At 38.2% G+C, this 27,143-nt stretch overlaps 1 protein-coding gene across 1 annotated transcript in view; it reads left to right on the top strand.

Moving 5' to 3' along the window:
• Fmn2 (formin 2) overlaps nt 1-25,094 on the top strand; it is a 312,905-nt gene extending 287,811 nt beyond the window's left edge. Inside the window, exons 20-21 of the mRNA XM_033761961.1 lie at nt 22,144-22,225; nt 23,649-25,094. Of these exons, the coding sequence (XP_033617852.1) occupies nt 22,144-22,225; nt 23,649-23,675 (109 nt within the window). The 3' untranslated portion in view covers nt 23,676-25,094. The remainder of the gene's footprint in view (nt 1-22,143; nt 22,226-23,648) is intronic.
• Nucleotides 25,095-27,143: the final 2,049 nt, after the last annotated feature.

Below are 27,143 nucleotides of genomic sequence, written 5' to 3'. Positions count from 1 at the left end.
CCAACAATTTAAAGGAGGAGAGGTTGTTTTGGCTTATGGTTTTTAGAGAATTAAGTTTGCAGTCTGCTGGCTCCAAGACAGAAAGATGTGGTGGAAGGGTCTGAGGAAGGAAAGCTGCCTTCTCACATCATGGTAGCCAAGAAGGAAAGAGAGCAAGGAGGCCCGTGGGACAAGAACATTCACTACCAGTTCCAGCCTCCAACCACGCCCCACCTCCTAACATCAATCAGCATGGCGTCGCCTTCGTCCAGTCACCTTCCAAATCTATGGGACACTTGGGGAGCAGTTTAGATCTAAACCATAGCAGTTACTTTTGTGATTAGGTAAAATGTCTTGATCCTGGGTCCAAGCACCAACTTTTGTTTGAAAATGTTAACACAGCCTCTCCTTCCGTATTTACACTGACTCATTAGTTTGTTTATAGGTCAGAAAAAGTATTTTCTTCCTCTGCTTAGAACTAGGCATTTGCAATTGTTAACAAGAAATCTTCCTTTTTAAAAAGATTCATCACAAACAACACAAAACACATGAAAATATAATTTTAAAAAGTTTTTTTCCATTTGACTATATTCCCTAAAAGCTGAGGAATAAACTGACATTTGTTCTGCCAAGTATCTCTCCAATGGTCTTACAGAGCATGGTTGTGATATGTAAGGAAATGGTCAATCTTTGTCTCTTTTTTTTTCCTGAAAACATTAACATTAGTGTCATATGGCCAATAACGAGGCCCTGTGGAATTAGGACAAGAGCTGTATTAATTAGAGGAAAGGAGATACCAGTTGGTTGAGACTGTATGTACTTTTGACCTTGACCAACTTGCTGTTGGTTCTAGAGGGAGAAGTTAGGACTCATAGAACAACCTTACCTTTCACTCCTGCTGTTTTTTAAGTTGCACTCAATTTCCGGGCAGAGTCTTCAGCTAAATAACTATGTGAAGTTATTTGTAACCCTTTAATCATTTCATATTGAACTTTACTAGGCACTGAGATATTCATGTTCATTTGAAAAAGGCTTCATCTTCCTTGATCTAACAGGCTAGCACTGGTGTACAGTGGAACAAACGAAGAGGGAAATGAATTCTACGCAGAGGGCTTTTGACAGGAGTGTAGAGCCAGCATAGGATTTTCACAGGCAGTTCAGAGAGGTGAAGGTTATTTTAGGCAAGAAAATCTGGCTCCAAAAACTGGCCTGCAAACCCCAAAATGCCTAATATGGCCTACCATAATTTCATTTTTAATCACCTTGACATTTTAATTTAATAAATCAATTGTGACATCAGTAAGGGTTATGTTTAAAGTGTTGTCTAAATTAATTTACTGACTTATTTTACTTCGAGACAGGTAGTCTTTGATGAAACCAGAGGAAGGATAGCTGCTTCTCTAATTGCACAAGCATGTAGCAATCAAGACTGGTTTCAGCTCATATGAAATCGGTAATTAGGGGAAAATGATTTGAGTGTTTGTCCTTAGAAGGTTATGTGTTACACTGGAGAATGCCTTATGCCAGGCTGACATTTCCATTTCTCCAATTTGTGTTCAAGTGAGTTGTATGGTCAGATTTATGTATTATGTTAGCAGAGTAAGTTTAAAGAGACCACTTTCAAAGCAACTGAGAATAAATCTAAAGAGTGAAGATAAGAAAAATATTTATTTTTATGTAATAGCGGATTTTGTGGATACCTAAGTCCCTCTGGGACTGCTCTGTAGCCCAAAGTCACTGCAGTAATAAATGACTTTGGCCTGCGACATCCGTTTTTCTCCCTGACACAAGTTTCTAGAGAAATAACCCATAAGAACAATGTCTTCCCAGTGCCCGCTTTCTAGAACTATGTTTTGACAGGACGCTTGGCAAAGCAGACACTCAAAATAGTGGCAAATGGAGGCTCAGAATGTGTAGGGAATCTAATCTGCAATAATATGTACTAAGGGATAATAGATGATTCATCCAGCAATTATTTATACTCTACAGTGTGCTTGGCTATGTGAGACTTACTGTCCAGATAGAGAAGGAATGATAAAAAATACTAACCGTATACTCATATGAGGAGGTAGTCACTGGACCATTTCTGCAGAATCAAAAGAGGAAGAGGTTCGTTTAGAAAGAAGCTCCTTTCCACGGAGGCAACATCTGTGTGAACACCTGAGAAGTTTCAGGACACAGCCCTTGAAAGGGTAGTGTGGTATGTAAGCATTCCAGGCAGAGCGGAGGGATGTTCAAGACACGAGGGCAGAAAAGACTGAATGATCTCAAGAAAGATGAGGGTCTGAGTTGAATTTGGTGAAGTAGGCTGTGCCCTGATCATTCAAAACCCTTATAGGTCAGGGTGAGAGGTTGAAGTTCATTATGCATCTAATAGAAAAATTATCAAATGGGTTTTTCGTGTCTAGAAAGGCAGTGAACAGATAGGGTTCCTGTCATGTGAGAACTATTGGTGGCTGCCACATGGTAGTCATTTGGAGAATGGTAGTGAAAGTGAGTTAGAGTGGGTGTGTTTGGCATTTATTTTAGAGGAATCCCCATATCGACTTGGTGTTCTCAGGTTCCTGGCCGGAATGGGTTTGGGGATCCAAACATTCTGTGTGTCAGCTCAGACACTGCCAGACTGATATTGACCCCTAGGGTTTGAGTTAAGGTTAGGGTTAGGGTATTAGAGACCGAGTAAGAAAGCCCCTGCCCACTTCACATTCCTCATAGTTCCTTCACACCATGATGTTCTTCCACGCCATCTTTGACCCCTTCCGGGGGAGCAGCTGCACAACGGTGAGTGCACCTTCCTTGTCTGCTTCACAGTTTCATTCCATTTCTGTGAGTGAGGATTTGGGGAAATGGAAAATGTTTCTTCTTAGAAATGTGGAGCCTAGAACAAATAATGGACAGTCAGAGACTAGTCGTGGGAGATGAGGAGGGAGGAGCCTGTGCTCATTATCTTCTGGGTATTGGTCTCTCAAAAAATGACACTGCACAGCTTATGGGGGTTGAAAGCAAGTTCCTATATGAGCTAGATGTTATTTTAAAGAAGTAATTGAAGTTTCTTTAGGATAATTACAAGCAATGTCACGGTTATAATCTGTTAGAAGGTGACAGAAGATCTGTTGGATTTTTATAATATCAAATTAACAGGTTCTGAGGTTTATATGAACAGGTTTGAAGCTAACGACAGGTCTTAGGCCCAGACATGTTGGTAGTTATTTTATTTGACAAACCGCCTTCTGATCTCCGGTTAAGATTTAGAAACCACTGTGATAAGGCATTAAATTCCCTTGTTAAAAGAATAATTTGTGAAAAATACGTGCTGACTGTGTCACGGGTGGTTGTGGGAGTCATATGCCAAAAATGGACATCAAGATTGAGTCATTTTCAGAAACTTTTTATAGGGCAGTATATATTTCAGCATATTTCAACCTAAGACAACAAAGAAAATAAGGTAATAGCTGTGCATCTTAGAGAGTGAAAAAAAATTTAGGACAACAAGTAGGATTGCTGTTGTTCATCTCTGGTATTTGTTAGAGTAACAGAAAGCTGATTAACACACTTTGGAATCCCTGTCAACACCTCATCTTCTCTCCCTGCCCTTCCCAGGACTTCCTAGTCACTGTAGGGATCCAGTTCCCTTGGCCTTTTGACTCTGGTTCTGCTTGGGGCTTTTGCTTCTGTTTATCGTGTGCAGTCGTGATTAGAAACTAGAATACGAGGTAGCTCTTCAGTCATGGGAAAAATTGTGACCTCATAGCAAGACGTTATCTCTTGAGGTGGACAGTAATAGAGAAGGGCCTTTTATATTGTGCTTACACTGGTAGACACTCAGTGAAGATTCATCGTGCTGATGCTCAAGAACTGTTGCTGCAATTACAATGTGGCCTTGGATATTGACATTTCCGGCAATTCAAGTGTCCATCATTTTAGTTACTATCCTCCTGAAAAACTGGTAACATGTAGTGTGGGTTCTTTATTTTTGTTTTGTTTTGTTTGTTTCTCATTGAATTTTTTGGTACATTTTAGGTACACAGTACAGTTACATTCATCATTGGGATCTTGTACCTTTACATGACAGGTCTTGGTTCTCATTTTTGCCCCTCACCCCTACCCTCCCTTCACCACACTTTTTTTCCATTTTTCATTTTCTCATATATTTTTCTTTTCCCTTATTTCCTTTCCCCTGACCTTCCTGCCTCCCCTACACCTTTAGCCCTTTTCTTTCTATTTCATGTTGTCATTTATACCATTAGGATCTTATTTACCATCAGAGTTTTTCGCACCAAAGAAACTATCCAGTATTTATTGGGTTCTTTGTTTTATGTGGAAAACCATTTCAGAGTTTATTCTTTCTTCCTAAAAGTGAACTTTAAGTCGTCATCATCATCATCAGTTAAAATTTATTTATTTATTTATTATTTATTTATATTAGTACCTTGATTCATGAACTCAGTTCTCAGTATCTCCCCATTTCTTATAAATTTATCTCAAGATGAAACTAAATGTTTTTGGTGTTTTAAGAACTATGATTTTGCAATTTTAAGAGTAATAATGTTGCAGAGCCAAATAAATGAAAACAAAATTTACTTACTATAGTTCCTAAAATAATATAAAAACTTGTCTTAAATGTATACTTCCTAGTTACAACTGTAACAATAATACATTGATTATACTGCAGAGGATTTTCTGCTGTGTATGTTTTAATACTTTTAATTGAATCCGATGCCCATTTTTATTTTATTGCATCCTATTTTGATTCATGTTGCTTTTCTTCCCTAAGATCTATTATAGAGCACTTGGGACCCCAAATACTTTGAATGTCTTTCTAAGTTTGAAAGGTTTATTCAATCAACTTCATCTGTCATTTTATCTTCTGGCAATATTAAACATTCTCTAAATAATCCATCAGCATTGTCTCCATCCTCCCTTTCTTGGCTTTGGCCATGTTCCACTTCCAATTGATTATAGAGACTGCTCCCTTCCTTTAGGACCAGCAGTTAAGCTGGCACCAGGGTTTCACACAATGTATCTCATTGAATGAAAGAATTTCTGGCCAACTTGTCTCTACCGCTCATCGATCTCTCTCTCCAGAAAGACTGGTATGTCTCCTTACTGAGTCCTTCCTGCAACGATTTAAAACTTGATGCCGAGCTATATAAAGTCTTGTTTCAATAGCTCTGTCTTACACAGAGAGAGGGTCATCCCGAGAGTTGCCTCACAAAGGGCACACGGACCCCTCCTAGCCTGATCTGTCCCTGACACTGTGTTGTGTGAAATTAGCTGATGAGCACACCCGGCGGAAAGGAAGTGAGGAGTAAGAGGCTGGCAGAGGCGCCCTTGTGCTCATGCACTGTTGGGAAGTAGATCTGCCTTACTCTTGGAGATAGGCAGGTTCGAGCTTTCTAGCTTTTTATAAAGAAATACTAATTTTGGCTAAGCGGTCTTGATGATCACAGAATTCTGCCCGTGCTAGTCTGAGCCTGAGGCAGTTTTACTGTGAGCAAAATAAACTTAGTGTCATGAGGTCATTCCCTTCTCTTCTCAGGCGTCACAGAGCTCTTCTGCCCCTGGGGTGGTTCTGGGGTGAGCTGGGGCATCTCCCCTAGGACTAGAGTGTCCCCAGGAGGAAAAGCCTGCAGTCTGCATTAAAGAGAGCCGCCTGCTTGCCCTCTGGGAGGGTCCTGATCCATTGAGCTCCAGTAACCCAACAATGATCTTGTCTCTTCAAAATTAGAAGTCCTGGGAAATAGAACTACGAAGCAATAGAAGCAGATGCACTTAGTATTCCTGATACAGGATTAGCTATAGCAGCACTCAGCAATAAGACATGATAGAAATGCAACATTGTATTTCTACAAATAAATAAAATATTTTCAGTTACAGTAATGACTTAGTGTCTTGCTCTGTATATCTAAATTCTTTTAGTATTTTTGTTTTATAATATGGGATCTAAGATAGGCTGCATTCTTATCACTTTGAAAGATGATATAAATTGAAAATTAAGCTGTATAAGCATTTACTTTTAAGTCATTGAAATTTCATAATAAGCATTCATTCCAACATTAAATTGGCCAGAATAGAAATTTATAAATGAGAGTCACCATTCCCCTAAGATTTAATTTGTCAAAACAAAATGTGTTGGAGATGAGCTTCAAAAAATTGCTGAATAAAAAAAATAGAAAAGTATAAGGACTAACTCTTTAATCTTTAAAATATTCTGCTTATCGCTGTGTATCTAGACAACACATATTTTGCAAAAATAAGACTTATTTGAAAAAATATATTCATAGTAGATCTTAATTTTATTAGTTGGAATTATTTTTTAAAATTAACCTTTAGAGTTCAAATTCTAATTGCCTAGGGGGTGAACATTTTTGGAAAGTTTGATAAAATTCCATTCAGCCACTTTAAAGTTTTCCAAGTGTGTGGGGGAGGCAAATAAGTTGAGGCGTAGTTAGGGAAAAAGCGTGTTTCATCAGTTAAGAGAATTTTTGATGCTCACAGATAACTCAAAAGCTTTCATTATAAAAGTCAGACTAGATGTCAGTGATACTGATGCATTCTTAAACATGTGCTGTTTTTGAGACAAAAACACTCATAATTCTGTACCGAGTTTATAATGAATATATTTCCTGCAACTTTGGATTCATTTTCTCAACATTTTCACTTTATTAAGGCCAACTATGATAGGAAGTAAAAGGCTGGGCTTGTTATTCAAATGACCTGGCTTTGGTTTGTCTCTGGGAGTACATGTCTTCTGTAAAATGAAGGTACAGACAGTATCCAGTTCCCGGAGGGAATTAAGTGACCCACTGAATATAACAGCTTGAGCGCAGTCTCATCTATGGAAAGCTAACAGCTACTGTTGTTGTCATTAATATACTGTTATTCAATAAGAAATAAACAGAAAATTAGTATGTTGTTTTTCAACAGGAAATTTACAGCTAAATTCATAGAAGCCAAAACTTGCACAATTCTACCTTATCAATCACTACTTCTTAAATTTATACTACCAAAGCTGAGTTAGGGGGCTGCCAAACAAGTTGGGAAACTTTAATCTTAGTCAACTTTAGTATTCTAATTTGCACAACTAAAATAGTGATCTGTGAAGTAGTAGCGATCTCTTCGGTATTAGAGCTGTTAATGCAAGATTTCTAATGCAGTGAGTAGCTCATCTCAAGTGAGTAATATTATAAGTAATACTATTGATGTTTAAAATTTTTAAATATGATTTTAAATATTATGTATGAACCAAGTGCTCTTCTCTCCAAGTGTAGAACTGTGGGGAGGAACTTGGAAAAAGAGAAGGATGAGAGTGAGTATTAATTGAAGCACAGAGAGAGGGAAGTTATTAGTGCTGAAAATGGAAGGTGTAGATCATAAAGAAGCTAGGAATCACTTGATTTTTTAATTTTTTTGGTACCAGAAATCAAACTCAGGACCTTGCATTTGCCAAGCAGGTGTGGCACCACAGAGCTACACCCCTGGCTAGAAATCACTTGAAAACTTCTTTGCCAGCAAGGGGAGTCTACATCTTCTTCAGTTAATGGTGCTTTCTACTACTTAATAATTAGAACGAAACCAAAGATATTCTTACCATGGAGCTCTATGCATTCATCAGTGTGAATTCATAACAATCAGTGTAGGATTGTTTCTTTTTATTCTGCCAGCACAATCACTGCTGATCATCTTGTTAAGTTACAATTTTCATTCTCTGAGAGTATACATCTCTACTTACATCACAGTTGCACTGTGAGCCTTTAAAGACAAAGCCCATGCCTCTTTGGATCTCTTTAACGTCTTGATAGTCTTAATTAAGCACTAAGCAAAACTACCAGCATAGCATAGCATAGCTTAGCATACAACACAGAAGTTGGAGCTGGGTTTATATAAAGAAAATCAGCCAGGATCTAATGGCTAACTAGTACTGATGGAAAATCAAAAATAACTGTGGCAGTTTCTTAATATCACAGACAGATGGCTGGATGGGGAACTAATGGAAATTACACAACCACCCAGAAGAGAATATAAACCCAAGTCAGTGAAAATGATGCTACTAAAAGAAAGCTCTCTTCTTCATCTGTTAATAGTAAAGAAAATAAAATTACTCGTGGCATACTTTGCTACTGATTATAGTGGAGTAGGACATCCCAGACATTCAGATAAGAATGAAGCTTGCACCATACTCAAAACTTTTAAGAAAGGCAGAAACATGACCATCAAAAATCTGGTGGACAGTAGTAAAGAGGAAATAAGATGAACAGTTATTAAAAGTTTCATAGTGATGCCGATCTTAGAAAATCTAAGAATGAAGTGTTCCCATTCACATTTTTAATTATTCAGAACTGTTTTCCATTTTTCTACTTGAGTGTTTAATCAGTTCTCCACCAGGAATAATGGAACTGACAAACTCCTAGGGTAATAATTGTAATATAACTAGATTCATTCCTAAGTTTACAGTCCAGACTTGTCTTAGTCACTTTCTCATCTCCAGGACAAAATATCTAACACCCACATCTTAAAGGATGAGAAGGTTTGGGGGCCTCACAGTTTTTAGTGAATTCTGTTCATGATCACCTTTCTCAGCAGAAATGGCATGAGAGAGGGCTTGGCCTGGAGAAAAGATGCTCATGTCATGGAGCCCAGGAAGCAGAGAACAAAGAAAGGAGCCAGAGAGGGAGATAAACCTTTCTAGTCATGGCCCCCCATGCCCGCCTCTACTGACCAGGCTCTACTTCCCAGTAGGACACTCAGCACTGAACCCATTAGTGAATGAGGACAGCGACCCTGTGATCCACCCACCTCCAAGCACCCAACACCGAGTGCAGGAGAGTTTCTGGAGGACATTCCAGATTCAAGATACAACAAGAGTCATAATCTCTTTGTCTACAATTTGGAGACCCAAAAACCTAGGAAACCAAAGTTTATTCGTAGATGTCTAACAAACATCCATCAGCAAAACCTTAACTTCCAGGAAGGTATTCATAGTTTTTATTCATCCCACTTACTGTGAAGTTTCTTATGCTTAATACAGAAAATACTCATATGTGTTTGATTAATCCATGCTATGCCAGAGCCTTTCGATAGTGTTAAATACCATATTCCCGTCTAAAATTGGAAAAGTTCTGAGTTCTGCAACCCATCTGCTGCAAGGGTGTAGGTAAAGGATTGAAGAATGAATGGATATCTGGTTAACTGAACTAGGTACTCTCTGGCCCTCATTCTCTAGAACCACAGAGATGAATCAAGTCCCTCTCCATTTAATGAATCTTTGGTTATTTTGGGTTAACTATGAAGATGCTATCTGGTGTTCTGTTGCCTTGATATAATATCCCTAGTTCAATATCCCTAGTTATATTAATTGTTTTGAAATCTCTTTAGTATCCTGTTTAGCCTGGGCTTTGTAACCTGATATTTCAGCCATTCCCTTTCTGGTACCATGTTTCTTTGCATGCAGACTACACATCTCAATTTCTCATTGCTGCCCAGCCCTATCTTTCAGCCTTCTTGCTCTGGGAGCAATTCTCCAAGCTGCACCATTTCAAAATCAGTATTGCCCAACCTGAGGCACATTCCCTAAAGAATGGATATCCTGAGGCAGATCTTGGGAAACATGAGGGGAATGGGAAGTCACATTTTCATTTTCCTGTAATTTTCCCCAGAGTGCTGCCTTCCATTTTCTCAGAACCCCAAATGCCATTTTCCACTCTTGCCTCTGAGCTTAGGACTTGTCCACATACGTTACTGGGGCCCATCAATATGTAACTGGAGTTGTGAACAAAACCAAATTTCTGGCCTGGTGGAGTTTATGTGATAGTAGGGACAAGTCATCAATAAATATATACTGGAGTCCTGACAAGAGAATAAAGTGGTTTCAAGGAAAGACCTTATAAGAGGTGAATGGTTTCATATAATCCAGCCAGGCTATGTCTTCCTGAGAAGCACAGAAACAGGACCTGAAGGAAGTGAGGGAAACTTGTTGAAATATGGAGGAAGAACATCCAGGCCAAGGGAGCAAAAAGAGGAAGCCAAAGTGACTAGAACAGTGAGCAAGAGAAAAGGAGTAAGAGACAGGTTCAGGAAGGAAGCCCAAATGTGTAGTCTGGTGGACTTCATGAAGCTAGGACTTTGATAAGTAGGACACACAGCAAGAGTAGTGTACAATGAGGCTAGTGTTAGCATGGGGAAGACAGAGCTAAGACCCGACCTTTGGACTGGGGTTTTGGAGGACACCTACAAGTGCAGTCTCAGGCCAGAGTGATTAAGCAGAAATGGTGGCCACAAGCAGGTCTTCTGAGGAGCTTTGTTAACGTAAAGGATCATAGCAGAAGGGGCACTTAGCTATAGCAGGAGGTGGATTAAAGTTTCATTTTGTGAGGTTTTGTTTTTTTTTTTTTTGAGACGGTTTTTGTTTTTTGATGCTAGGATAACTGGCATGTTTGTAGCTAGATAGGAATAATCCAGTAGAGAAAAAATTGTGACCTTTGTTCTCCCTTAAAATGCGTGTTGTCATGATCTATTCCTGTCTTCTATCTCCCACATCTTATTCCTTAATTAAGCCACTCTTCCTCTTGCATAATTCTAAATTATTATGATATAAATAGCTTTGTTGTCCTCTTTTATGAGTTTTATGGAGAGGAAATTGAATAAACTCTCTATAACCTAATTTCTTAGTCTTATAGCCCTGGAGTTTCCCCAACACCTCCCCAAAAAAGTCTTTCCAAAAAATAAGATGCAAAACATTTCCCCCAAATAAGATGATCTAAATGTATAAACTTTGCTGGAGAAAATGCCACAATAAAAATCAGTGTATGTTCTAACAGAGTTTAACTTTATATTGCACTAGCTATAATCAAAACTTTGCTGAACAATGTGCAAAAAAAAAAGAATAAAACCAAGTTATAAAAATATCTTACTACAGGTGGAAAGAATAAAAGGATGTTTATTAGCCACAGCAATTAGACAAGAGAAAGAAATTAAAGCAATAAAGATAGGAAAGGAAGAAGTTAAACTATCATTATTTGCTGATGATATGATACTCTACATTGAAGATCCAAAAAACTCCACCAAAAAACTTCTAGACTTAATTGACAGATTCAGTAAAGTATCTGGATACAAGGTGAATACCCAAAAATCAATAGCCTTTCTATACACAAATAACAGACAGACAGAAAGAGAAATAAGGGAAAAAATTCCTTTTACAATAGCATCCAAAAAAATGAAGTATCTAGGAATCAATCTAACAAAAGAAACAAAAGATCTCTACACTGAAAACTACAGCACTCTAAAAAAAGAAATCGAAGAGGATATAAAAAAATGGAAAGATATCCCCTGCTCCTGGGTAGGAAGAATCAACATAGTGAAAATGGCCATACTACCAAAACTGCTATATACATTCAATGCAATGCCAATTGAAATTCCAACACTACATTTCACAGAACTAGAAAAAAGAATCCAAAAATTCATTTGGAACCACAAGAGACCTAGAATAGCAAAAGCCATTATAGGCAACAGTCACATGGCACCAGGTGTAACAATTCCCAATTTGAAACTATACTACAAAGCCACTGTGATAAAAACAGCATGGTACTGGCAAAGAAATAGGCCTGAGGATCAATGGAACAGACTGGAAGACACAAAAACAATGCAGATGTACTCAGCTACCTCATCTTTGACAAAGGAGCTCACCATCCTCAGTGGAGGAAAGATAGCCTCTTTAATAAATGGTGTTGGAAAAACTGGATATCAACCTGTCACAGATTAAAATTAGACCCTTATCTTTCGCCATGCACTAAATTAAAATCCAAATGGATTAAAGATCTAAATATTAAAACAGAAACATTAAACTTGCTGGAAAGTAAGTTAGGCAGAACTCTGGAAGACATTGGTATAGGAAAAGACTTTATGAACAAATCCTCAGTAGCACGGGAACTAGCAGAAAGAATCAACAACTGGGATCTCATCTTACTAAAAAGCTTCTGTACTTCAAAAGAAACCATTAGCAGAACTAAGAGACAATCTACAATGTGGGAAAAAATTTTTACCAGCTGTACCTCAGACAAAGGACTATTATCAAGGATATATAAAGAACTCAAAACAATCAGTCCCCCCAAATATAAAGACCCGATCCAAAAATGGGCATCCGAAATGAACAGACATTTCTCATACAAAGAAGTAAAAGCAGCAAGAAAATATATGAAAAAATGTTCCACATCACTGGTCATTCGAGAGATGCAGATGAAAACAACACTGAGATTCCACCTCACCCCACAAAGAATGGCTGCTATCAAGAAATCACACAATAACAAATGTTGGCGGGGTTGTGGGGAGAAAGGAACCCTCCTCCATTGTTGGTGGGAGTGCAGACTAGTGCAACCACTATGGAAATCAATATGGAGATACCTCAAAGAGCTTGGACTGGAGGTTCCATTTGACCCAGCCATCCCTCTGTTGGGTATCTTTCCAAGAGAACTAAAAGAATCATATCACAGAGAAGTATGTGCACCCATGTTTATAGCGGCACAGTTTGTAATAGCTAAATCTTGGAAACAACCTATTTGCCCATCCGTTGGAAACTGGATAAAGAAGTTGTGGTTTTTCTATAAAATGGAATATTACTCAGCCATAAAGAGCGAGAGAATAGATTCATTCATAGGAAAATGGATACATATTGAAGATATACTCCTAAGTGAAATAAATAAGTCCCACATGTGTAAATACCGAATAGTTTCCCTGGTGTGAATAATCTGCAACAATGCATAAGATTCTAATAAGATTACTGACATTTAGAAATGGGAAGAAAGGAGCTAAAGGTGTAGGGAAGGTGGGATGGGTAGGGGAAGAATAAAAAGGGAAAAGAAAAAAATGTGAGAGAATGAAAAGATGAAAATAAAGTGTTTGTAGATGGGGAGGGGAGGAGGGGGTGAAGGGAGGGCAGAGGTAAGGGGAAAAAATGAGAATCAAGACTTGCCATGTAAAGGTACATGATCCCAACAATGAATGTAACTGTACTGTATCCCTAAATGTACCAATAAACTCAATAAAAAAAAAAAAAAAAAAGAATAAAAGGATGTTTGTATGAAAATGTCAAGTGTAGTAAACAACAGTGTTCTTCTGTAATAAAAGATGCATTTTGCTGTCAAATATGATTTTGGCCATCATGTATGGCAGGAATTTGTTTTATTTACTATCATAAATTTGTGGCGCCAGTGATTATTGTTTTACTATTTTGAGGAAATCTAAAATATCTTCAGCATGCACAAAAAGGACATGGTCATTCTTACATGACTTAAACCCACATCAACTGAGCTACCTTGTAAATTCCGTAGAAATCTAATCCTGACATGGAATTAAAAGATCAATAAGAAAAACTTATTTTTTTCTAAATCGTAGATTTAAAAATCAGTGATATACAATGTGATCACTTTAAATATTTTAAACCAACAGGTCATGATTTTTTAAATTTTTCAATTAATTGTATTGGTGCATTTGGATATACATAATGACCATATTTAGAGAGGGAATTTGTACCTGTACATGATATATCTGAATGCCTTACTTTTTCCTTCAATCCCCTCCCCTCCCTTCAGCCTCTTCTTCCCCTCTTTATTTATAATTTTTGTTTCCCGATCTATAAAAAACAAGTTAACAAAAATATCTTCCTTAAAGAGTCATCCTGTATTTCCTTTAAGCATAGTGGTTTTTTTACTGTAAATTCCCTAAGTATCCTCTCGCAAAGGCATCTTTTGTCTACCTGGTCCACCAACATCCCATGGGCAATTCTTTAAATATATGAAGTGAAGATAACATTACTAATATGTCTGTTATCTTTCCCACTAGCTTAGGAGTTGCTGCAGATAGATTGATGTGATCTTATGTTGCATTCTTACAGTCTTCTTCTATTTATATCCTGAACACAGAATCAGTTCTGTCAAGATGGAAGAAAATATATAATACTCTAAACTGTTCTGTGAATTAAAATTTTGTGTACATTCGTGCAAACCAGATTGTTATTTACAGATAGAATCATAGCAGCAACTCAAAAGTCCAGTCAAATAAAGTGCTGGCTAGTATAAACTGAATGGGAAGTTCAGCTGTTTCGTTGGAGAGATGTAAAAAACAAAATATTTGCATCCAATTCCTAAGTTGTTTGCCAAAATTTATTCCTGTGATCTTTTCTAGCTCAATCCTAATTTGCCTGTACGTCATCATTCATTCACTGAGTTGATTATTTTTCAAACATCTAGTGAACACTTAGCTGTGCGAGCCTTAACATTAAACTCTGGGAGTATACACACGCATATATATGATCATTCAACTCAAGGGACTTGCTATTCAGAAAGGGAAAAAGAGAGATCAATAAATAGCCATAGGTATTGCTTCAAATAAGAATCTGAACAGGAGGTTGTAAAAATAGAAGGTGTAATCCTGCCTAGAGACACTTTGGATAGAAAACTAACTTTGCTCTTGAATGACCTGCAGAAGAGCAGAGACAAAGAGACAAAGAGATTGGGCTGTCCCAGGCGAGCAGAGTTAGCAAAGATGTCTCTTAAAGGTAGGGATGGCTCTGTATCCATGGAACCCAGGGAACATTGCAGACAGTAAAGGAAAATGATAGCAATGATTCAGGTAACATAAGGAGGCTTGACAAACAATTAAGGACAGTGGAATTCTAGAGGTTGGGACATATTTTAAAACCATTGCTGAGGAATAATTAATAACTGTTTATTACTCAGGCACACATAGGGTGGTGAAGATGGAGAGAAGAGATTGAAGTTTAGCCAGGAGCTCATGAATAATTATGACTACTTACACCCTTAACGAGGGCTCAGGCGTGTGAGAGAGAAGAATTGTCCATGGGAACCTGGAGCTTGGGTGAAAGGTGGAAGCTAGAGGCATGGATCTAAAAGCCTTTGCCATACAGAAAATAAATGGAATTACAAAACTGAGATGTCCCGCAGATACTGTAGAGGCAAGAATAAAGCCCTGGTGTAAAATAACATATGAGGGGAGCGCAAGACACAAGAAGTAGCAAGTTAAGGAACCACGTGGAGAAAGTTAGTTGGAAAACTCAGAAGTTCCATGAAGTTCCAAAAGTGAGGGAATTAAAGGAATTAGAACCATATTAACTACTGCAGAATAATTAGCATGGTGAAGGAAAAGAAAAACTAGAAAGTGGCTGATAGATTAGCTGGTTAGGAAGAGGTAGATGTGAATGGTGATGCTAGTGTGCATGTATGTGTGTGAATTCTTTGTTTTGTTTTAAAATGACACAACTGCATTGGCCTACTTTTATGTCTCCATAGCCACTTTAAAGATATAGGGGAAAGGAGTCACGTCTGAGGTGGCTCATCCATGAATTACGATGTTCTGGGCCTTAATATCACCTTAGATACTCATTAAAGAGATTCAGGCTATGGAAAATCAGTTAGATTGGTTTACTGTGTCTTCCTGTGAATGACTGATCCTTTCATCTCTTCACCCTTACATGCCCCATACAAACGGTTTCACGAAACACTGCTACAGATAATCTCTGCTCTTTTGCTCTGTACTTATTAAGGCAACTCATTTGCAGTTTTTTGGAACAAAAGCATAGACTATGCATATCTAGCTATCACAGAGTCATAGATTTTTGGATTACAAATATTGCTCAGGGCCAGGGATTTACTTCAGCCATTCCGCCACCTTCCTCGCAAGGGCGAGGACCTGTTTGATGCCCAGTACCAAAAAATAAAAAAATAAAACAAATATTCCTCAAACTTTAACTCCTATTGTTGAGAGAAGGGACTGACTTGCCTGTGTGTGTCTGGGGAGTGAGTGGACTGTGGTGTGTGTGTGTGAGGCCCCATGTTGGCTTGAGTCCCTGGGAGCCACAGAGCACAACATCCTCCCGCATTGCTCTCATCTGAGCCACCTCCCTGTCAGGAGCTGCGCTGTACTCATTTGAGTTCGTATCTGTTACCACTAGAGGTAGGAAATGCATTGTTTTCTCTGAAAAGGTGAAAACTCTCAGCAGTGATCTTCAGAAGTATGTACCTGAGGAAACTTATGTTTGCTTTATTTATAGTAATTGTAAATGACATTTCAGTAGACTTTGTTGTCATAGTATTTTAGGGGATTCAGGGTGTGTGTGTGTGTGTGTGTGTGTGTGTGTGTGTGTGTGTGTGTGTGTTTTAAGGGATTATGATAATAAAGGAAAGAAGACAGAGCCAGAAACAAACTTCCACAAGTCATCTTTAATTGCTCAAAGCATTTGATACCTACATTTGTCTGGAGTGAGAACTGCAACCTCAAGCCAGCACCCCCAAGCACCCTTGTTTAGAATCTCTGCCTCTGGCCTTCCTCTCTTTAGGGTAAGAAAAATTAAAACTTGAAGGCAGACTTGGTGTTATGTTTCAGCGAAGTACACTGTGAATGGTTATAATGATAACTCTGCCTGCTCTTAGCTTACTGTAGGACATCTGTCTCCACTCTGTCAAGAATCCTAGACCCGTGGCATCTCTGCTCCATGCTGCCCCCAAATGTCTCCAGGGACAAAGGTGGTGACTCCCAGCATGCGAGCCGGAGCCAGCAGGCTGTAGCTCTCAGTCTGCCACACACACATACAGTACTTGAAGAGACCTGATTATTAGTGTTTAGTAGCGGGAAAGCGGCTCCCTTTCTCATTTGACTGAAAGAGGAGAGCATATCTGTTTCCTTGATAAGATTGAGGCCAGCTTGGCGTTTGCTTTAGAAGGAAGAAGATGGCTCTGCCTGCAGGCTGCAGGGACATCTGGTTTCTCTTGTCTGTGTCTGCGCAGAGCCTATCTCCCTTGCCCATCTCAGAAACTGTTTTTAAACTTAATCACACTAAACTTTCTGTGTATGTTTGCCTGACAATAAATGGGTCTGGGCTAGAAAGGGACAGTGCAGAGGAAAATATATCTTGATTAGGAGAGAAATGAGAAGGCTCTCTGTTTGAATAAAATCCTTATTGTAAATGACTCTAGTTAGCATGAGGACACAATGTGAAAAGAAAAAATAATGGAAATACAAAATTAGTTTTAACAAATTCTATAGAAAGAACTATTTTTTATTCTCATACCTATATCTTTCCTCTCTATTGTCTTGTAAACTTAAAAATATTCTGATTCTCCTGAACTAAAATCTTCTTTGCTTAATAACTTCTAATGTCCTAAAACCAAATAACACTTTTACCACTTAGGCTATTTATTTGCAAAGCCTCAAATTCTCTCTATATTCATTTTGATTTTTGCGGGGGGAGGGGCTTCTCTTTCGGTGACAGACACCTTTCTTTTTTATAAGTTAATTTTTACATAAGGATCTTTTTCAGTTTATACTTTAAGAATTAAAGATGTTTTGTTTGTTTTATTTTTTTGTTGGGACCAAGAGAACAGTTTCAACTAGGGCATAACCTCAGAGTCATAATCCTCACAGAAAGCTTTGCTGCTTCTGCTGTTGGTGGATCTCTGGACACTGCCGGCTCTGACATTTCAATTAATGGTATCACATTTCTTTACCTCGATAAGCTTGAATTTCAGGTTTTTACATTCATTCCAGAATTCCTTTCTGTCCTTGTGGACAAACTATGGAAGCCACAGGTTGGGGTATGCAACATAACCAGGTATGCAATATCTTCAAAAGTGATAATCTTAAAAACTCAGCTTTGTTGTCTCCCATAAATTAGCCTCTTGTTCCCCATCCCCAGTCTCCCAGGCACAGCTCCACTCCCCAAAGTATGTGAGAGTTAGAACCTGGGGAGAAGCCTTATGGCAATTAAAATTCCCACCTTCAAGTTCAAGAACTCCTTTCATTTAGATAGAACTAAACTCAATCTTACTATTCTAATTTGAGGAGCCCTTTAAATCAACCTAAATACCTGTTTTTTTCCTCCTGTAGAGAAGCTAGAAATCATTGTAAGGAGGTTCTACTTAAGGCAAGCATGCTGGCACTACTGAGAATGATCACAACCTCGCATCTTAGGGAGAAAGAGAAAATATAAAAAGCAGAGCCAGCTAAGTACAGGCTGCTGGGCCATTGCATGGGCACTTGATTATCTTAGGAGGTGGCCTTGTATAGGCACATTTCAGCAGTCATTTTTCCAGGATGACACAAGACACCAAGTAAAAATTCAGTCTACTTATGGAAAAAAACAGTGTAATTCATTTAAAAAGGACTTTATTCTAAATTGGTCGTATAAAGATTGGTCCTTGCAGGGAACATATTTTCATTATCTGGAAATCACACATTCCTTTGCCAGAATAAAACTTTACTTTTGGACAAAGATGGCTATCCTACTATTTGTCACCTACTCTTTGTCTAATGTAATTCCATATGTCTTTTGGTTATTTTCTCATAATTGGACTTTCCCCCAAAAGAAACAGAATGTCTCATTTTCTTCAGTTACTCTTAGTCCTTCGATGGGCTAAAAAGAAGGATAAGTTTAAGGGATACATTTGAAATTTATTCAGCATAGTTTTCTTTGTGTAGGTGCATAGACAAAGATATTATAGAAAAATATTAACATAAAACTTTGTGGTCCTTATCTACCATTATCTATTCTTCTCTTCCTTCTAAAAGAGAATTCTGCGTTTCCTACTTTCCTGTCTCTGGTTCTTCTGGTGGTACTTTGCTTTTGTTTTTGTTTTTGTTTATCTGAAATCACTAAAAGTGATGAATGAGGAGTTTCTTTTCATTATCATATGATTTGATCTCTCTCATATTTTTCTTCTTCTATCTAGATTGCTGAATGGAAATCATAGCTGTTAAAATAAGCCTATTACAGATGTCATTCTAAAATATTTGCTTCCTTCTTTAGGTCTTTTATAGGGTAAAATCTTGATTAGCAGTTGTCCAGGCTGAACCTTTTTGGGTGAGTAAAACCATGTTGAAAAGAACAGATCTTCATAAATCGCATACAAGATCTGTCACTCTTACAATACCCAGACCTCATCGAGTCTGGAGATTCAACTGAAGCCCAGGAAAAATTTGGAAGCTTGTGGACTGCCTTCATAAAGCCAGGCATAATTTCATCTCTGTACTTTCTCTGGAGTGATGACTACTTTTACTCTTTATAAACCAAGCATTGGCCCTCTTTTTACTTCTGTCCTCCTTTCCAAGTGGGACATATAGGTCATTTTTTATTTGTAGTTATAGATACGGTCTCCGCCATGCCTTTTCACTTAAAGCCTGTGGTGCTTTTCTGTAAAATGAACACCTTTTCCCGGCTCTGTTTCTGAAACGTTAGGCATCATCGAATGAGGGGTGAGGTAGGAGGAGAAGAGGACAGAAGGCCACGAGTGGTTACTCAGCAAGCCCAATCCTGCAGCTGCCCACCTTCTTCCGATAGTCCAAGTAAGAAGACACTGCATTGGCAGCTGTCTCACCCTCTCCACACCAACTTCTCCCTCTTTGGTTTTCTTTTTGCCAGTTCTGGCAGTGTATTTGACCTGAGGACACATTCTTTATTCCCGTATAAATGCGGGAAAACATTTCTTGTTGTCAGAATTGCATTGAAATAAAATTGGGCTTTGACAGGAGTAGCATTTACTAGGAAGTTCATGGGTGATGGGAGTCACAGTGCCACAGTGAGCAAGTTTGTGTGGGCCTGGGTTGTGATTTGATGAAATGAGGGGTGAGGAAGAATTGTCCTACAAGGTCAGTCATGCTGGACTCCTGGGAGTGTCACTCCATCAGTCACCGGGTACTGTCTCAAAGTGGGGCCCATGGGCCATCTACATCGGCTCCTCCTAGGTGCTCATTACAACTGTACCCCATAGAGATTGGGTCAGACTATGTAAGAGTGGGCCTAGAGAGCCACATCCCAACACATTATCCACCAGTCTTCTCCTAAATGAGAAGAGCAACCTGTTGACATCCTGGTTCTCTGTTCGGCCCCTGAAATTACTTACAGATGCGTATCTAGGGTGTTTAGGGAGAGGTATCTCACTCACCTTCATCAGACACATAAGAATCTGAGACAGTGCAAGATCCCAGTGATGAAAGTAACTGTACTGTATGCCTAAAAAGTACCAATAAACTCAATGAGAAAAAAAAAAGAATCCGAGACAGAAACCAGCCAGCCAATATGAGCTTTTGCCTCCAGTCAGTAGTATGGGGCTCATATGGCTTCCAAAGGAAGAGCTGTTCACAGTTCAAGAAGCTCAGTAGGCGTCCTTGACACTGGTCAACTTTTGCGTATGTTCTTCGGGACTTCATATTTCTTTTCTTTCACCCTTGGTGTCATTTTTGCTTTCCAAGCTAAGTATGAACAATCAATATTTCTCATTTGGCTCAGCTATCAGCAAACCCAGAAAGGCACACGTATCTCCTGCCCACCACCTCCAGGAACCTCATCCAGGCGAGTCACTCCTTACGCAGATTTTGGTGATTTCTTTAGTACATTGTCCGTTTCTTGCTTGTGTCTCTCTTTCCTACTAGACTTTGAGTTTAATTGTCCTTATATAACTGAGCTGCACCCAAGGCCTAGATCTGGAATCAGGCTCTCTAAATGCTTGTCAAATGAATGGATGAGCCAGAAGGTCTTGTGAGGCCCCTTGACGCACATTCTCCTCAGTTTGCGGTGTCTGCCACAAGAAATGACTGGATTAACTTGTGTGTAAAATGAAATATGTTTGTATTAGAATCAGCTTCCTGTGATTCTTACAAAAATGTGTTTTGAGAACAGAACAAATAGGATAGGGACAAAACTGTGGCACTTTAGAGGATCTAAATACTTGTGAAGTACATTTATTTTTTTAATGCTACAAAATGCTTTAAAGAGCTTCAAGTAAATTTAAGAGAGGATCTACTGGATTTTGGTAAGTGCTGAAAAAAAGTTTCCTTAATTCCCTATCCAAATACTTCAGCTTAAATTTACTGGTAGCTATTTCAGAGGAAGACGGGGACTCTGAAATCCTCCGTTTGTTATAAAGAAAATGTTTTTGTCTTAGATGTTTATAGGAAGGATTAAAGGCAATTTATGGCTTGAACAGAAAGTAATAAAAATGGTAACAATGAAGTATCTTCTAAATTGTCATTTTCTGGAATTACTAACAATATCAACTCCGCAGGCATTTTACATTGAAAAGGAATTATGTTCATTTGTCATGCTTTAACATAAACTATGACATCAATCTTGAGCTGCTAACCTGGATTGTTTCACTCTATTGTTTAAGATGAGGGGTTGAGTCAGTCGTAGAGAAGATGAATTCCATTATTAGATCATTTGCTACAAACTCAAGAAGTATATTTATAGTTTATCTCAGAAAATTGGACTGGGAAATCTATATGAAATGTATTTTCATAGTATCAAACCACAGCCTGTTTAGCTTTTCCAGAAATGCTTCATTTTTCAATTCCTGGGGGCGGGAATCACAAGAATTAAAAAACAAATTAACCTGCCAGGTTATTTGCCTTCTTGCAGCACTCTTTTTGTAAGAGAGTCCCAGGTTACAAGATTTCTTGCTATTTGTTTAATTGTAGCAAAGATAGCTTTGTAAGTAGTACTTTTCAATCTATGAAGAAATTTTAAAATGAAATTGCATTTAGTCTTTGCAACAAGTGTGAGTAATAATATCATACTTTACATGTAGTGGAGCCCTTTTGTTGTTTGAGGGAGCATGGAGCTCCAAAGTTGTTAGGGCATCATCAATGTCAAATAATATAGGACCTATCTCCAGACAACTTCCTCTCCAGCTATACCTCTGGTGAATCCAATGCTATTGTCCTTGAACTATGTAGAAAAGAAATCCTAGAAATGTTATTATTGCTTGTTCTTTTCTGTTATCGATTAAATAATGATTGGTTCCCATGTTTGATGAATCTCAAGTTTTAGACAATGCCCAAGAATTCATTACAAGTGACTTTTATGCATAGTGTAGTGTAGAAAGTGAGTCTGAAATAATTTTAAATAAGCATATAAATTTTATATGATACTCTTTCATTGTGTTAATGGTTCTGGCAATATGTTAATATTTCTGATTTATATAATGGTACCAATCCTGGGTATATAATCGAGTCAACTCCCTCCAGAGGTTGAAGACCTCACAGTCTGTGTTCTGTGTCAGTGTCAGATACCGTATGATGCTTCTCCGGGAACTCGGATCTTTAGTGGGGTGCATCCCAACGATCTATGTTTCTGTTTAAATCCATGTTCTTCTTCCTACTCAGAGTAAAAGAAGCTGAAGAAGTGTGTAGGCAGAAAAAAGGAAAATCGCTTTATAAAATAAAGCCAAGGCATGACTCTGGAATTGTAAGTGTTCCATTTTCTTTTTCACTTGTAATTTCGCTTGTCTTTGAACCTTGTCTTCACAGTATGCACAAGTTCAGTAATTTCCCTCTTAAATTTTGACCAATGATAAGCTTCTAATTTCAAGCGCCTCCTCTTCTTTATGCCTGTAATCAGGCTCAGAAAGTTAAGAGAATCTCAATATGCAGTGTTCAAAACTTCAGAGTATTAATATAGGAAGCACGCATGTGTGTGTGCACTGCTGGAGACAAGAGATCGTCTTATGCCTTGTTCATTGCACACAGATCACAACCCGAGGCTGCACCTCACAGCGACTATGCTGTGGTATTCGCTGCATTGGGATCTAAAACACAATGGGAACTGCATCATACGATGTTGTGCGTTGCCAGGGGTGCTTGGGCCTGATCAGATGGTTCTACAAAGGTGGTCCCTAGGTTGAGATCAACAAGGGAGCCTGTTTCCTCTTTGCTCACTTCCTCCTTTAAAGTAAAATGCCAGCCAAGCGTGGTGGCGCACACTTATAATCCCAGCACTCAGGAGGCTGAGGCAAGAGGATCGCCGTGATTTCGAGACCAGCCTGGGCTACATAGTGAGTTCCAGGTCAGTTTCAACTATGTAGTGAGACCCTGTCTCAAAAAACCAAAAAATAAATAAGTAAAGTAAAATGTCAGATTGTGCACCCTTGCAGAGAAGAGCTGGGTTAAAACAACAATTTCTTTGCAATACTGTAGATGTCTGGTGGCATGTTTTGAAGGGACCACCAGTAAATGGTGCTGTTTTAAATAAAAAGTTAACATAGCCTTCGAACAGGAACATCTTTAATTGTATTGCTGTAATGTAGCCTGAATGGAAAAGACATCAAGTTAACCCAAATTGAAATACAATTAAATAGCCCTACGTAGAGAAAGGTAGGAATTATATATTCATTTAAAATCTTATTTTCCCTTCAGTTTTTCTGTATCAAAATTAATTTTATCTAATGATAGTTTTAATCAGATTAAAGTTCAATCATAAAGCTGTATTTAATGAGGAGGAATAGTTATTAGTTATTAGTTAACCTCAGTCATGTTATTATAAGACTTCAAGGGAATTAAAGCACATAAACCATGAAATGAACTGATTATGTTTTCATGTGTCTAAGTTTGTATGTAGGAGCAAGAATGAGAAAGATCTTTTAGCACTCCTTCACATCAGTCAGGAATTAAATTTAAAAAGTTTTGTCCTCAAAAATATTTGGTAATTTGTCTTGGTAAAATTCAAAAGATAAAGCAGGTCCTACTTATATTTTTTTACTTCATGGATAGGGTGGGTCTTTAATCTTTTCCCAAAGAATTTGACAAAAAGATCTCATTTGATGAAACTCCATACTTTCAAAAAAAACGTTTTCTTTCTCACTACAACTGTTATCTGACATGTTTATTTTCAGAAAGCAAAGATAAGCATGAAAACCTGAACCAGGAACAGAAGGATGAAAATGAGGAACAACTTCCACAAAATTCAACTGACCTGAGGGGAGGGAGGGAAACTACATCATCCTGATGGTTTTCCCTCTTAGCCTCCTGCATAACCTTTGTGTTTTCTAGACAGTTCACCAATTGTTGAATTAGTGTCTATTGATCGGTGGAGACCAGTGGAGAATTACAGACCTTTTCTTTTTGTAATTGTTTATGGCATCACATTGATAGCCCCAAACAGCGTGTGCAAGCCCCAGGGTCTGCACTGGCTCTGCGCATGCTCCGTGTCAGCCTCTAGTATCTCTGTGAGACTTCTCACTGCGGAAACACTGCTCTGTACTGTTAGCCAACACTCCACGTCACTGCATCCAGATTCATGGAGAAGTCGTAGTTTCAGTGAATTGTTTGTATCTGTTTCATGTCTACCTTATAAATTTTCTATTTTAAAAATCTAAGTACCATTTATATATCATAATCAGTGCTTTCCCAACTCTTGGGTTGCTCTCCATAGCTATATATTTGTGAAAGAAGATTATCATTTTTTAACTCAAGTCAGATAATGAATAGAAAAACACATAGCAAAAGAAGAAATAGTTTCCTATAAGTTATTTAATATAGACAGAATCAGAGGTTTAAGTTTAATGAGAGCCTATAAAAAGCTTATTGCCACAGAGGTGAATTAAATCAAAGGTATGTCTCTCCTTATCTTTTACTTTACACTTTGCAAGGAAATTGTCACTCGGTAGTTTGAAAGAATTTAAATAAATGATGCTGATACAATTGCCAAACATGACTTTCATTTAAAAAAAAAAAAACAAGAAAAACTGGGGTACTCACTGGATCCATGTAGAACCTATTACGGAAAAACACTTCCTTGTTTATTTTGACATGATTGAGGTTATCATGATGAGTTACAGCAGGTGATTAAAGCTAGAAAGTGGGAATGTAATGATTCATTACCAAAAGAAGTCAAGATAGGATTTTATTTTACTTTGAGGAAAAATACATGAATCTTCCACTCATTCTGAGAGTATTTTAAAATCAGCTCATGATACATTTTGATGTTTATTTCTAACATTAATAGTTGCTTTTATTATTATTTCTATTAATGATATCAGTTGAGAGTTATGGTTGTAGAAAAAGGGGAAAATCGATTGCTTTTGCAAACCAATTATGGAAAGCGATTTTTAAACGGTAAAACAATGTTCTAAATCATAACTATGTTTGTATTTATGTAAAGTATGGTATCTTACCTTTCAGTTTGTAATTTAAGTGCACAGAAACAGTAGTGGTTTTCTTCTGTTTTGTAGTTTTCCTGTCCCCTCAGTCCCATCAATGTGTATATTACCATTCCTCAATGAAGTAATAGGGCATTTAACAAAAATCGCTCTGTGCAATACTGTATGTAGTGTTTCTATTTCAATTTTTTTAGGATGTTAATTTATATGAAAATAAAATGAATAATAAAATATTTTTTGTGTCTGTCCTGTGCATGGTGTATGAGGATACTTAGAAAATAATAGCGTCTTAGTCACTTTTCTTGTCACTGGGACAAGATACCCAATACCACAACTTAAAGAAGGAGAGGTTGATTTGCTCACAATTACGGTGCGTGGTCAGCTGGCTCCAAGCAAGAAACTGCACGGCAGAGGGGCACAGCAGAATAAATCAATATATCATGGCAGCGAGGAAGCAGAAAAAGATGGGAGGAGCCAGGGAGGGGGAGGACATCCTTCCGGGCCACGGCCCCAGTGTCCTGCCTCTTCTGACCAGGCCTGGCCTCCTACAAGCACATTCACCTGCTAAACTCACCAGCAGTTGAATTTGCCAATGAGTGCACTGCTCCCTTCCACAAGTCGCCTTCCAAACACACACGACTTTGGGGTGATATTTCAGGTCCCAGCCATCGCGAGAGCCACCATATTTAACATTTGCAGGGAGTGAGGGGCAGTGAGGACCGAGAGAGGAGTGAAATTAAGTTAGTCTGCAGATTCATATGTATGAACTTACATGCTATTTCATGGATCCAAAAACTTAAGTTCATCTGTGATACCTAAATTCAAAATCATGACGAAATATTTACTTCTTTTTTCCTAAACTAGGATTTCCATCCTGAGCACCCAAAGACATTCTGAACATTTCCAGGTGGGTGTCTCACAATACCTTAAAATGTATAGTCTGCAAAGCCAAACTTAGCTTGTACTCAAGTTCTTATTCAGAACCCTCATGAATTGCCTTAATAACCAACTAATTGTTCTCAAATCCCAAGACTGGCTTTGCACACATATTGTGCTCTCCCATTAACACAAATTTTTTTTCTAACATACACACCTGCTAATCTGAATTTCCTGTTTAAAATATTTTAGTGGAGACATACACTAAGCTATGTGCTCTCAAAATATTATCCCTAGTCTTTACTGTGGCTGAAACAAGTGACCTGGTTCTTCCCTTACATCTTGAGCTACGTTTCTTGCTTTAACCTGTCTTGAATTCCAGCCTCCAACCAGACTAAAATACTTTTAGTCCTTTCATGTCATACCGTTTCTCAACTGCTACAGTTTGTACCCCCGCAAAGTTCAACTATTGGAAGCTTAATCCCCAATGCAAGTGTTAGGTGACAGAGACATGGGAGGTGCTTGGGTGGTGAGGGTTTTGGTTATTGAGGAAGAAGTGGGTTTCTTATAAAAGCACCACTCTGTGCATGCTTTCTTTTCATGCACAGCATGAAAGATACAGCAGGACAGTCCTCACCACATAACGCCCATAGAGCGTGGAATTGCCAACCTTCAGAATGGAAAGCCACACAAATTTGTATTTTTTTATAAAGTACCCAATCTGTGGTATACTGTGATACTGGCACTACAAGGTCCAACCTAACTAATAGGTCTTGCTCTATGCTTTCCTCGGCTTGAAATATTTTCCAATTGTTTATCTCACATTATAATATCTGATTTTAGTAGTCCCTCGCTCTGGAATATCTCTAGACACTTGTCTCCCCAGCTTCGTGAGCATAACAGATATTCGGTGAATCTATTAATTAAGCAGGATGAGATGTTACCTATGCCAAATGCTTCTGGAAACAAATGAGTTGAGAGCTGAAGTCCACAGTTGAAAAGGGATAGGAGTAAAGGCTATAGCAATATCACAGAAGGACATTGGACAGGAGAGGCTCAATGTAGATTTAATTACATCATAATTAAAACATTTAAGTAGCTCCAAGTGTGGAAGACTTTGTTTTGATGTTAGACTTTGTTGCTGAAGAAGTATAAGGTGTGAATTTGAAACTTGAGGTTTTCCTGTATTTACAAATAGAAAAATAAGGTCAAATATATTTTTTAAAGCATAGGTAAGGTTGGTGGATGGGATGAGGCAGCAAGGCAAAGTGCATGGGCAGAGGGAGTCAGCCCCACTATATGGTAAAATGAACCAGTGTGCCCCATTAATAGAGGACTCACTTCCAGGGACAT

Source organism: Fukomys damarensis, unplaced genomic scaffold (genome assembly GCF_012274545.1).
Source record: "Fukomys damarensis isolate Sample0158 unplaced genomic scaffold, DMR_v1.0_HiC HiC_scaffold_11, whole genome shotgun sequence".
NCBI classification, from domain to species: Eukaryota; Metazoa; Chordata; class Mammalia; order Rodentia; family Bathyergidae; genus Fukomys; species Fukomys damarensis.
Note: the sequence above shows the minus strand (reverse complement) of the source record. Positions and strands in the feature narration are given on the sequence as shown.